This window comes from Abrus precatorius, unplaced genomic scaffold, assembly GCF_003935025.1.
Source record: "Abrus precatorius isolate BTA unplaced genomic scaffold, Abrus_2018 Scaffold10, whole genome shotgun sequence".
NCBI lineage: Eukaryota > Viridiplantae > Streptophyta > Magnoliopsida > Fabales > Fabaceae > Abrus > Abrus precatorius.
The window spans coordinates 19160689-19173482 of record NW_020874292.1 but is presented as its reverse complement, the minus strand read 5'-3'; the positions used below and the strand labels follow the sequence as shown (position 1 = coordinate 19173482).

At 28.7% G+C, this 12794-nt stretch overlaps 1 protein-coding gene across 1 annotated transcript; it reads left to right on the top strand.

The window, feature by feature from the left end:
* The first annotated feature begins 8995 nt into the window (after positions 1-8995).
* LOC113851254 (metallothiol transferase FosB-like) lies at positions 8996-11911 on the top strand. Its single transcript, XM_027481725.1, has 3 exons — positions 8996-9286; positions 11323-11654; positions 11752-11911. Exons 1-3 carry the CDS (start codon positions 9108-9110, stop codon positions 11841-11843), a joined length of 603 nt encoding a protein of 200 aa, XP_027337526.1. The 5' UTR covers positions 8996-9107; the 3' UTR covers positions 11844-11911.
* The last annotated feature ends 883 nt before the right edge of the window (positions 11912-12794 follow it).

Below are 12794 nucleotides of genomic sequence, written 5' to 3'. Positions count from 1 at the left end.
AATAAAATTTGCTGTTTCAAGATTATTTTCCTCTCTTCTCCCTCTTAGCCGGTCCTGCTCGGACTATCGTCGCTCCGGCTTTCTTCTCTTCTCTCCTCACTAGATCTGTGTTGGTTATACCACTGTTCTAGTTTCTTAATGTTTTAATTCGTTTATTTACATACTGCACTTTTATATTTCTGCATTTCATATAGTAGTCCTGCTACTGCCTACTTTCCTTTCAGTCTTTTATATTTCGTCTCTCCCTCGGTCCACTTCGGGTTATCTGGTATCAGAGCCTGATGGGGAAGTAGGAATATAACTGTTAATCGTTTATAGCTATGTTCTTCTGGATCTGGACTTTAAATTCCTTTATGAAATTTCTGTAACCATGGTTTATAGGCTGGACAGCTGACAGGCCCTTCGGGTGAGACCAGTTATGGTCGTCCCTGTCTGTAACAACGCCACGAACTAATGGTTCTGAAATATTGCTTTTGTATAGTTCTATGTTTTATGAAAACCTTTTACTGGAAGTACAGCAGTTCTTCGTTCTTTTGAATAGGGCTGTAGCAGTAAGTCCCGTATGGTTGAAAGGGCAGTAAGGCTAATTTGACGATGCTGTATTCAAAAGGAACTAAGAACATAAGAAGCTGGTGGCTATAGTGAAAGAATTTTTCAGAATTTTGTAAAAAAAAAAAAAAAAAAAAAGTCCACAAATAACCAGATCCAGTTGAACAAGTTATGAATAATTAACAGATGTATTGTTACGGAACCAGATGAGGGTGATGAGCCAGATGTTTTTATATTATGTCAAAGCTTTTACGTTCTTTCTCACGTATTTCTATATATATATATATATATATATATATATATATATATATATATATATATAACAATATCAAATGTGTTATTACAACATATTTAACAATATATATTAAATCCCCACCTCATTGACTCTCATATGATCTATTACCAATATAGATCACTATATGGAGTGTTCTATGGATATGAGTGGTATCTCTATTTGAGGGCAAGTAAAAATATAATTTGTTCACTTGGTATTAGAGCCAACCACTATAGTTGGTGCCAAACTTATACCTGCAGCAGTATCATGCAACCACAAAATTCTTTAGCTTCATACCATGTGACACGATCACCTATAAAGACTTGCAAGGCATGATGAAATCCAACTATTTAAAAAATTCTAAAAAATTTGGATGTGCATAGGCATTACTCTTATTTGGCATTAGAACATGTCTTAATAAATATAATATATATTTACGGTCATGTTATGCTATCCTGATATTGGAATTAGTTGGAAGTCAACCAAGATGTTGTGCCAGTTACTTTAAACTTATCTATGAACATTTTATATCATTTGATCTAGTTTAGTTGTTTAGTAACCTTTCACATGTATACTACATTAGTACAACATTTGGATTAGTATAATCAATCACTAGCATACCATTGATGTAAAGTCTAAGCAAAATAGCAGTATCTTTTAACGTGGTCGTGCATTCTTTACAAGAAGAATGAAATGTATATCTCTCACCCATATTTTAATAAGTATATTAATAATGAGGTTAATTATTTATATTTGACAAATTTGAGTTATATAATTAAGAGTAATATTCTGTAAAATGTCATATACTTCAGTCTTAAGTGGCGTCTTTAATAAGTGACAAAGTCATAATTATTTCATTACATGTGATAAAAAATAAAAATAAAAATTAATTAATAGTTAAAATATTAAATAATTGACACTAGTAAATATTTATTAATACAATATATATTATATCATTGAGATAAAATTATAATATATGTTAACAAACTTTTAAGATACAAAAATATACAAATAAAAATTGTTATTTCAACGTGAAATTATTAATATGAAATTATTAATATACATAATGTTAAAAAATTTATATAAAATAAAAGAGAAAATGTTAATAAATATTATAATTAATCAAAAAATATAATATTTTTTATTAAATACTGATAAGTGTAATTTTTCTATAAATACATACATTTTATCTTTGACAATTATTTACATTTATAAATAATTTATAATATAACTAATGATATAAAAAATCTAAATGATACAATTACTTACATAATTCTTTGATAAATATATTTTTCAGAATTTATGGTCTATTTTTTCTTTTTTTAATTAAAATATATACTCTAATTTTAATTCATTAATTTTTTCTAACTATTTAAAAAGAATAAAACACTTCTTCTCCTTAATTACTCTTCTTTTCTTCTTCTTCAGCCTTTCACTCTCAAATTTTTCAGCCTCTTAATACTTTAACAAATTTTTTCTTCAACTTAGCCTTTATACAGGAATAAATCACGCCATTCACAAATTTTGGGACTAAAAAATATAAAAACTATGAACACTATTTATGCACACGCAGGGTTATAAAAATTCTCTTTATAAATACATGTCACAATGAAATCACACTGCGCACAAAACTTTAGTATTTTATATTCATAGAATCTTATTCATAAAAAGATTTAAAAGACTATATTACGTAATTTTATGTAAAAAAATAGTCATATTTAAGTAATTCTTCGCCTGAAATTCCATATAAATATTTCCTTTTCCTTTCTTGAAGCAAACCGTTAAATGATTTTCATAAGAAAAAAACACGTGTTCATATCGACAGGAAGGCACTGACATGTCAAATGTGCACATCAAACACGTGCTGCCTCTTTTTGGCTGAAATCAATCTATTTAGTTTTTTATAATTTAAAAATTGACACATTAAAAAGAAAAAAGAAATAGGAAAGACAATAAGATTTTTTTTTTCAGTTACACTTGACAATCTTCATGAACAACTATAACCATTGTTGTGTAAAATGTGTTTAGAAAAAAAAAAACTTTAATAAAGCTTAATATCCTAAGAAAATACACATTTAAAATATAATTTAAAAGTTATAGAATTGAAACGAAATAAAAAAATTCAAAGATTAATTTTTAATTTAATCTTTATATATTATAATACTTTTTTAGTTTAAAAATAAAATAAATTAATAATTAAGTAGTGTATAAATGAGTTAATATGTTTAAATTATTATATACATTTTAAAAAATTGACGATTTAATATTTTAACTTTTATTTTATAGTATTAATTTTTATAAATTTATGATTTAATTTTTCATAAAAAATTGTGAAATTATTCTTTAAGAGTTCAAAAATTGTTATTTTATATTTTGATAGGAGTATAGTGATAGCATTTTTCAATTTTTTTCTAAATTTTATATGTAAATTAAACCCTCACTTTAGTCCTTAAGAGAGTTTGAGTCCAGTATTTTAATTCCTGAAACATTTAAAATATCACATTAGTCTCCAACTTCTTTCTCCGTCATTCATTTTAGTCCCTGACGTTAGACCCCATTAAGAAATTGTCACAGAAGATTGAGTTGTCACGTTAAGTGCTACGTCAGAATCTCACTTGGCAGAAACGACGTCGTTTTTAGAAGTTGGCGTGGCACAAATAATTGCAAAATGATGTCGTTGTCATTGAAGTCTTTTTTGCCCAAATTTAATCACATATTTCCTCATTTTTGTTGAAGAAGAACCTTACCCTAAGTCCACGTAGAATCTCACCTAAATTCTTGTTTGTAGTTGTGTTTAAGGGTGAAATATTTAAAGATTGAAGTTTGTTGTAGTGGAAGAAGGGCCAACAAATAGAGAATTTGGTAAAAAAAAAATTTTAATTCATTGAATCATTTTTTTAGTTTAGGGACGACGAACCCTAAGTGTTCAATGTTTTGGGAACGACGAACTTTAGTTGTTTTTTTTCTCTCCTTAATCGGTGTGAATGTGGTTATTGAAAAATGCTTTTTGTTTGTTATCGAGAAAACAATAAGGGATGGTAGAAAGTGGTCCCTTTATATTTCTTATGATTTTTTGGTTTTTAAAATTAAAGAAGATAATGTTAATGAAAATAGTTCCTTTCTGCAAGGTTTAACCCATTTTTTAATGTGCATACATGACTTTCATTATTTATTCATTAAATTAGTTTAAAGTTGCAAAAGATTCTTGACTTTTTTTATAATTGTTTCTATGTAAATGCAGATAATTAAGTTTTACATTCACCATAAAGAAAAATTTGTGGAAGAAAATAAAATTAAGGAGTACAGGTGAGATAAAATTGAGGTTAAGACTGATGTTGATGAAGATATGGTAGATATTTTTAGCTTCATAAACTTTGCCAAGATAATGGAGTATTTCAGTAACATAAAAAATATATTCTGATCTGACCTTGATAAAGAGTGTGATGAAGGTTTGAAATTATTAAAATATGATGCTGATGTGTTGGAAATGGTGGCTGTTGCTAAAAAGAATAGAAGGGAGATGCATGTATATTATGAGCATGAGATTGATAAACCACAATTGTTTGAAGACAGTGAAATTCTAATATTGGAAGGCCCTGAAGTTGATATTACAGCAATTGAAGAAGAAATTCAAATTGAACAAGCAACAATAGAAGAAGCTATTGAAGTTGAACAACCAACAATGGAAGAAGTACAAGTTGAAGATGTAACAATTGAAGAATTAGAAGTTGAAGATATAACAGCAGTCCACAAAGTAAAAGTAAAAGTTGAAAGGAAACAACAGAAGAAAAAGGTCAAGAGAAAACAAAAAGGAAAAGAAAAAGGAAAAGGCGACTCTAAGTAAATTAGCTGGAGAAATAAAATGAAGAAGTTTGCGAATAAGCGTAAGGAAAGACAACCTCCAATCTGCTACATCAGAACAAAAACAGAAAAAAAAAAAAAAGCATGGGAAAATAAAAAGGAAAAGGGAAAGTGATAAAAAAAAACTGAAGGTAAAGGTAAAGGTAAAAGAAAAACTACTTATATTGATGAAGAAGATTATTTACATGAGGAACTTTCTGAAAATAGTATGGAAGATGTAGGAGAGGTGGGTTATAGGGAAACATACCAATGTAAAGAAAGAGAAGAGCATTCTGAAAATTCATAGAGGTCTGAAGAATTACTAACTCCAGCAAACTCAAATGATGAAGATAGTAACAAACAAGTTTTCTCCCAATTTAATGAATCTGCAAAATTTGGAAATGTTAACTTGGAGCTGGGAATGGAGTTTGAAAGTTTACAATCTTTTAAAAAAGGTATTAAAGATTATACAATTCAGATGGAAGAGAAATAAGATGGGTAAAAAATGACAAAGTGTGAGCAAGAGCTAAGTGTAAACATGAAAACTGTAAGTGAAAAATATATTGTACAAAAAATAATGTCTCACATAGCTTCCAGATCAAGAATTTTCTTAGTAAGGATAGTTGTGGCAGGGTTTTTTTTAAAAAAAATAAGCAACACAAGATTGGGCTGTAGGTAAGCTTGTTATAAAACTAAGGAAATACTCTAATATAAAACATTCTGAAGTTGTTGAGTACTTTAAAAAGAAATTTGGTGTGCAGATAGAATATACCAAAATATACAGGTCAATGGTTAAGACAAGAGAGATTGTAGAGGGAAGTGAGAAAGAACAAGTTGGGAAGTTATAGGACTATTGTGGAGAACTTTTGAGAAATAATCCATGTTCAATTGTCAAAATGGAAATTGATCCTCAAGTTGAAGGTCCACCGCAGTTTAAAAGATTGTATATATGCCTTACTGGGTGCAAAAATGACTTTAAGGCTGGATGCAGACTAATAATAGAGCTTGATGATGCATTTTTAAAAGGTTATTACCGAAGATAGTTATTGACAGCAGTAAGACAGGATGCTAATAATCATATATGGGTAATAGCTATGATGTTGTGGATGTTGAAATAAAGAGAATTGATATTGGTTTTTATCACTTTTACATGAAGATATGAGAGATTATAAGCAACATGGTTGAAATTTCATATCTGACATGCAGAAGGTAAACATCTACGTAGGATGAAGTTACTCATTCCTTAGAATTGACAGGGACTTAATTGCATGAATAATAAATCATTTAGGGACTAAATTGCATGATTTTTATTCTATTAAGGACTAAAATGAACTTCGTATTTTATTGCAGGGTTTGATTCTAGCTTTGCAAGAAGTGATGCGAGATGCACACCATAGGTTTTATATGTGACATCTATAGCAAAATTTCTGTAAGCAATGGAAAGGTGAAGCACCTTGTATGGGAATATACAAGATCAACCATCATCTTACAATTCAATTACACAATAAAGACAATAAACGACAAGGCATGGGCATACTTAGAGAAGTGACCAAAGGAGGCATGGACTAAGGCATACTTTAGTAAATGGCCAAAAGTGGATAACATCTGTAACAATAATTGCGAGGTCTTTAACTCAAAGATTATAAATGCAAGGTGTAAACTAATATTAACAATGCTGGAAGAAGTCTAATACTATATTATGACAACAATTACTACCAATAAGTTGAAGTTGACAGCTCATGCATGCCAGTTGCCTCCTATACAGCAAAGTAGGCTGGAGAAATTAAAACAACAAAGCATTAAGTTGACAACAATATGAACATGTAAACATAATCCTAATTTTCTGATAATTTTTAGTAGTATAACATTAAATTTTTCTTAACTAAACTTCTATCATATGTGATGATGACATTCATAAATTTGAAATGTAATGTTCCACAACTAAGGTTGTTGTTCACTTGGGCAGCTACACATGCACTTGTAGATTTTGGCAATTAACAGGTTAGTTAATTCTATATGATGGTTAATGTGTTAAATCTATATGAATATATAGCATATATAATGTTTGATTTTTTTTTTCTTATAATTTTTACAGGTATGCCTTGCATGCATGCTATTGCTACAATAGCATATAAAAATGAGGGACCAGAAGATTACTACCATGGATGGTTAACAATTAAAGCATGTTGTGCAACCTATGAACATCATGTTCAACCATTACAAGGTCAAGATTTTTGGGAGAAAAGTGAGCTAATTTCACCACTGCCACCAGCTATTAAGACGACTGCAGGCAAACCTAAGAAGCAAAGAAGAAAAGATGAATAAGGAAAGTAAACAACTGAGAATCCACAGAAACATAAACTGAAAAGAAAATTATCACAAGTTAGGTGTTCATGTTGTGGAGTTCTAAAGCACAACAAACAGACTTGTCCTGTACTAAAAAAGCAAACAATGAAAAACTCTCAAGTCTAAAACAATAACTCAACACATCAGTCCATCACCATACCTGTAGAAGAAGCCTTAACACAACAATCATCCACTGTACCTGCAAAAGAAGGGCTAATAGATGCAGTATCACAAGAAAAGAGAGGTATAATTTGGCCTAAATTAACCATTAGGACAAGGTCACCTATTGCAAATGTTCCCACATCACTTTAGCAAAATCCACTACCATCTTTACCAAATGAAAAGGGATATGATTATGCAAAAGTTGCACAATTCATGCCAACACCTGGAATTAGGACTATAGAATGAGTTATTGTGATTATGTTACTTGTTTTAATTATTTTTTATGTAATAAGTTTATATTATGTCTTTTTAATTATTATCTCTATACCGATTTAGCCTAGTTGTCTATTGTTAAGGGAATTGAGACGAGTATACGATATTTTTAAATTTAATTAATTTTACTTACAAAGATCACAATTCAAAATATGACAAGACAAAGAGAGTATGATTATTTGGATTATTGGATTTGGAAAACAATTTTGTATGCTATTTGGAAGGAAAAAATCAGGTGTAAGTGATATTCAAGTAGGATATACGAAGCCTATGTGTCACTATTCCAAATAAGAATTATTTGATTTTGTTCAATTTCTTAACTTGAGTATTCTTTTCAACTTTTTAATCTTAAATTTAAACTTTAAGTGTTGAATCTATTAAAGGTATTAAAAATATAAAGAAAATATACAAACTAACTTAAAAAACAAAGATAAAAAACAGTAAATTTAAGAAAACAAAGTTGAGTTTCTTGTGAAAAAAAATCACCTTCAACATTATCGCAGTTATCTTTTTTTAAAATTATTTTTAAAAAATACTTCAAATAACTTATTTTAAATATTTAATATGTTAATATTTTTAATTTATTAAATATTTAAAATCAAACTATAAATATTATAACTTTTAAAATATGTTATAACATATCATTTAATTAAATTATCAAAGAATCATATAATATACTGATAAAGTAACTCTAGTTCTTACTAACCGTTTATGTAATTTTGAAGTGTTATAAGGATAAAGACAATATTAAAAGGTTAGAAGAGAATGATTTTGTTTAACAAAATCAGAGTAAAAGAATATTTACAATCACCCAAAATAGAGCAGTAGGTTAAATTTCAAATTTGTGGGCCAAGTCAAATTAATCATATCTCAGATTTTTCTAAAGAAGAAAAGGGTGGTCGGCTCCTATCATATTCTAATTTCAGAGAGAGGAACTGTCATATTCTAATTAATCTAATCACACATCATTACACCAACTTATACACAATCACGTGTAATTTTTATTGATAATTATAAAACTTTTTTTTTGGTTATGAAAGAAATGATAAAAAAAAACACTTGTCCTTCATTTGGTTTTTCAAACACAATATAATAATCAATTTTCTAACAAATTATTACCAAAGTATATTTTAAAGTTTGTTAATCTTTTAAAAGCTTTTGTCTTTAAATATTTGAAGTATTAATTTTTTGATAAAATATATATTTTCTCAAAACAATAAAGAACAAATAAAAGACAGTAGCATTATTATCCTTTTAAATAAAAAGTGAAAAGAGAAAAGAAACGATCATCAATTATCTTAAAATACACTGTTTTGATTTCTCGGATTCATTGTAGACAATATTACAACGTGTGCCACGTTTTGCAAGGCAAGTAGACCCATCGTCCAAAAACGACAAAAGAAACAGATGGCTGTTGAGGATAGAATCGATGAGGTGTGACCTGTGAACACATACTTTCTCTCCTTTTCATTTTTTCTGTAAAGTATACAAAAGCAACACCCTTAGCTTCACCTCCAAAAAAACACGTTTAGTTTTAACCCTTTTAGCCATTATATAAACTCATTGTGAGGTTGCTTCCTAAGCAGCACATTTACACATATCCCTTAATTTGGCATTGTGAGTGTTTGAAGAGAGTGTGTGTGAGAGAGAGAGAAACAGAGATATGGGGCAAATGGAAGAAGGGTCATTGGTTTCATCAAAAGAAATGCCTCTGCCAATGCTTTCACTGAACCACGTTTCTTATGTATGCAAGAGTGTGAGTGAGTCTGTGAAATTCTATGAGAATGTGCTGGGATTTGTGCTCATTAAGAGGCCATCTTCTTTCAAATTTGAAGGGGCATGGTACGTTCCCAATTACTCTGCTAGATTTTTCATGCAATGCTTTGAAAAAAAAGTGTCAATTACATATTTTTATAAACACCCATTAATGGTTTTTTTTAAAAATTGAAGCACTTCTTGCATGAAACAAAATATCTGCCATTTGTTTCTACAGTCCCTAAACAACTTTCCTTTTCAGGATGTGTTTCGCATGAATGAAAATGGAAGGTCTAGAAGAGTAGTGAGTGAGTGAAAATCAACATTAGATAGGATACATTTTCACTTTAGTGTTAAACTAGAAGTGCATTTACCAAGTACATTGTTAGATGTTCTGCCGAGGCCACACTTAAATTCAGAACAGTCCTACACTCTTTGTATAGGACCAGCAGATTCCATATTCACAGACACGCAGTAAAAAGTAATTTCAATTATATATATTCTACTAAATTTAAAATGGATCTTTTGTTGTTTACATGGTTTTTGATAGGGTTTATACATTTTAAAAAAAATTAAGTTCTTATTCGTTGATAGCCTCTTGATATTCCGTAACTTAAACTGTAGCAACTATGAAAACTCAAGTAAATTATAAGGACTTGTTTTGATAAATAATATTGTTGAAGGAATTTTTATACTTATTTACATGAGTAATAATTTTCTAAAAGATAATTATTACAAACAACTAAAATTTATTAAAAATTTTAGAAACATAAAAATTCCATTAAAGGCATTTAACCTATAATGATTTTTTTTTTAACTTCGAGCGATTTTTGTTTGCAATGTTAGGTGTTGAAATTTGAAGTTGTCAATACTTAGCATATTCACTATTTTAGGATAATAGTTTATTTACAAAAATAATCACTATTTTTAAAAAAATATATATATTAAAAAAGTTCGTAAGAAAATTGTTATAATTAAACGATTAATTTTTTATATCTAGGGCAAAGTGGTCACACTTGTAAAATTTCATTTAAAAGTTTACATCTATTTTGGCATGATTATATGATCCTTGTACATAGTATCTACTTTTAATTTAATTATTTTGTGTACAAATTTTTTTTCTTACTATTGATTATCATGTGGCTAAAGTTGTTCTATATCAATTCTTGAAATCTTAAATTTGAGTCTTTAGAAATATAGCAAGTATTAAAAATTTGGAAGAAGAAAAATTGCCGTAAAAATAAGGATAAAAATGATTGTACATTCAATAATTAGATTAAAAAACATTTTTATACACCATCAAATTAAAAAAAATGCTTGCATGTAAAAGATTAAAATAGAGTAACAAAGAGAGGCTCCCCACTCTAATCAATAGCGATGAATTCGTACATTATAGATAGGTAGGAGTGCAGATATTTTTCTTATTGGCTATGAATATATGATGATTGGATGTTAACTGGAACCAACAAAGAAAATAAAATGGCAGCTGTTTACAGAGTGCAATGAGATGACCCACTCATCCACTGGCCTAGCCCTTATAAGTACTATTGCTTTTTTGCTTTTTTGTGTGTCATAAGTACTATTGCTTATTATGTTGCGATTATCAATCAACTCAATACTAACAACCAAAAATAAAAAGTTTAAGGCCACTGGGTCAGAACTCAGAAGGCTTGTTGGGGGGCTATAGCAAGATTTCATGAATAATCCTGATTTTATCTTATATTATCTATTGTTTTTTTTTACATCATATTATCCATTCCATATATCACGATCTTTCTTTTTCATTCTGATTTATCTTTTTATTTCAACGATATTTACTCATGAAAAATATATATTTTGTTAGCGAATTAAATCTGAGGGGCCCTCGTATTATTTTCACATATCTGCTATTATATTCATAATTTGCCCCCACCACTGCACCTACTTCAAACCATATTAATTAAGAAGGAATAGAGTATGATATAAAGAAAAATAGCGTAAATGATTTGTTTTCTTGAAATACCAAAATCGCACAACTGGTTTTTTTTTCCCCTCCAGAGTGGCGAGCATGCATTTCATTTGGATAATAAATGTTGCACACAAACAACAACTAGCTTATTAACTAAGATATATATATTTTTCAGGTTATTCAATCATGGCATTGGCATTCACCTACTAGAGTCAGATAAGGTTCCGGTGGCAAAAAGAGAGATCAACCCCAAAGAAAATCATATTTCCTTTCAATGCTCTGACATGAAACTTGTACTAAAAAAACTCGATGCAATGAACATAAAGTATGTGACAGCAGTGGTGGAAGATGGAGGAATTCAAGTTGATCAGCTATTCTTCCATGACCCAGATGGATATATGATAGAAATATGCAACTGCCAAAATCTCCCTGTGCTTCCTATTTCTTCGTGCCCTCTAAATCAGGCTAGTATCAATTACAGAAAAGATCAAGCACCATCTTTCTATGGTAGGCCTTCTTCTCCCTTCCCATCAATCAGGAACTTGAGCAAGTAATGGGTATAATAATAAGATTATTCTCTATTTGGGTGATTTCGGTTTTGCAGGAGAAGGAACCTTGAAGATTAACTGCTTTGCAGAAGAAGCTTTGCTGATGATGGAGAATTTGATGGTGGATATGTTGAAGATTTCAATATGAGATTTGACAATGGGATTTGTTGCAATTTTCCTCATCATTTTGTAAAATGTTTTTGAAATAATTCTTAATCCTCTTGTAACGTCTTCCTATAAATGCTTATATTTATTAAATTACAAAAAAAAGAATGTAATGTATATTTTTATTTAATATTTTTTTTATAGAGTGTTAAGAAAATTAATAAAAGAATGTATAATAACAGTAGAGACAATATTCTGTGAAAGCCTTTTTTACTGGAAATAAAGTGTAAGAGTAATGACTAATGACCCCTCAAAATGAAAATATAAATATTTGTGGATAGTAAAGAGTGACAATAGTATTTAACAATTGTCTATGCCGGTATGTGTATATTGGATTTTATTTTGAACATTTATTCATAAAGAGAGTCATATTTTGTTTTTTTTTTTTAATTTTAATAAAATAGGATTGGAATTCCTTTTAAAATTAATTTAAAAATATTTATTTATTTTAAAAATTCTGCCTATAAATGTTCTTATCTTTGGTCTCTCAATATAATATCTTTTGGAATTAATCAACTAACAACTGAAACAACTGAGCATAATTATAAACCAGTATTGCATTTGACACAACATGTGCTGATATTTTATGTTAAATTTAAAAAATAGATAACAATGCTGTCGAATAGATTTGAGCCCTACCGTAACAATTAGACTGGATATAAAGCAGATAATCATGCAAGTGCACAAGACTTAATATATTGAATATTCTTAGAAATGATAATATTATATTGTGGGCTTATACATTAACCTGATTAATTTTTTTTCAAAAATTAGATAAGCATAAGTTAATTTTAATTTATGAAAGGAGTTTGATTATTTTATTATTTAATTTTTATACATACTTGTTGAGAAATTTATTCAAATTAACTATAATAAATAATATATTTTTATTTTTATAAAGAATTATAAAAATATATTTTTATTTGATTTTTAC

What these genes read in the sequence shown, in the direction of transcription:
- LOC113851254 (XM_027481725.1), top strand. Translation starts at nt 9,108, where the DNA reads ATGGGGCAAATGGAAGAAGGGTCATTGGTTTCATCAAAAGAAATGCCT. An exon ending in TTCAAATTTGAAGGGGCATG is followed by an intron (nt 9,287 to 11,322) that starts GTACGTTCCCAA and finishes TATATTTTTCAG; the next exon opens with GTTATTCAATCATGGCATTG. An exon ending in TCAAGCACCATCTTTCTATG is followed by an intron (nt 11,655 to 11,751) that starts GTAGGCCTTCTT and finishes TCGGTTTTGCAG; the next exon opens with GAGAAGGAACCTTGAAGATT.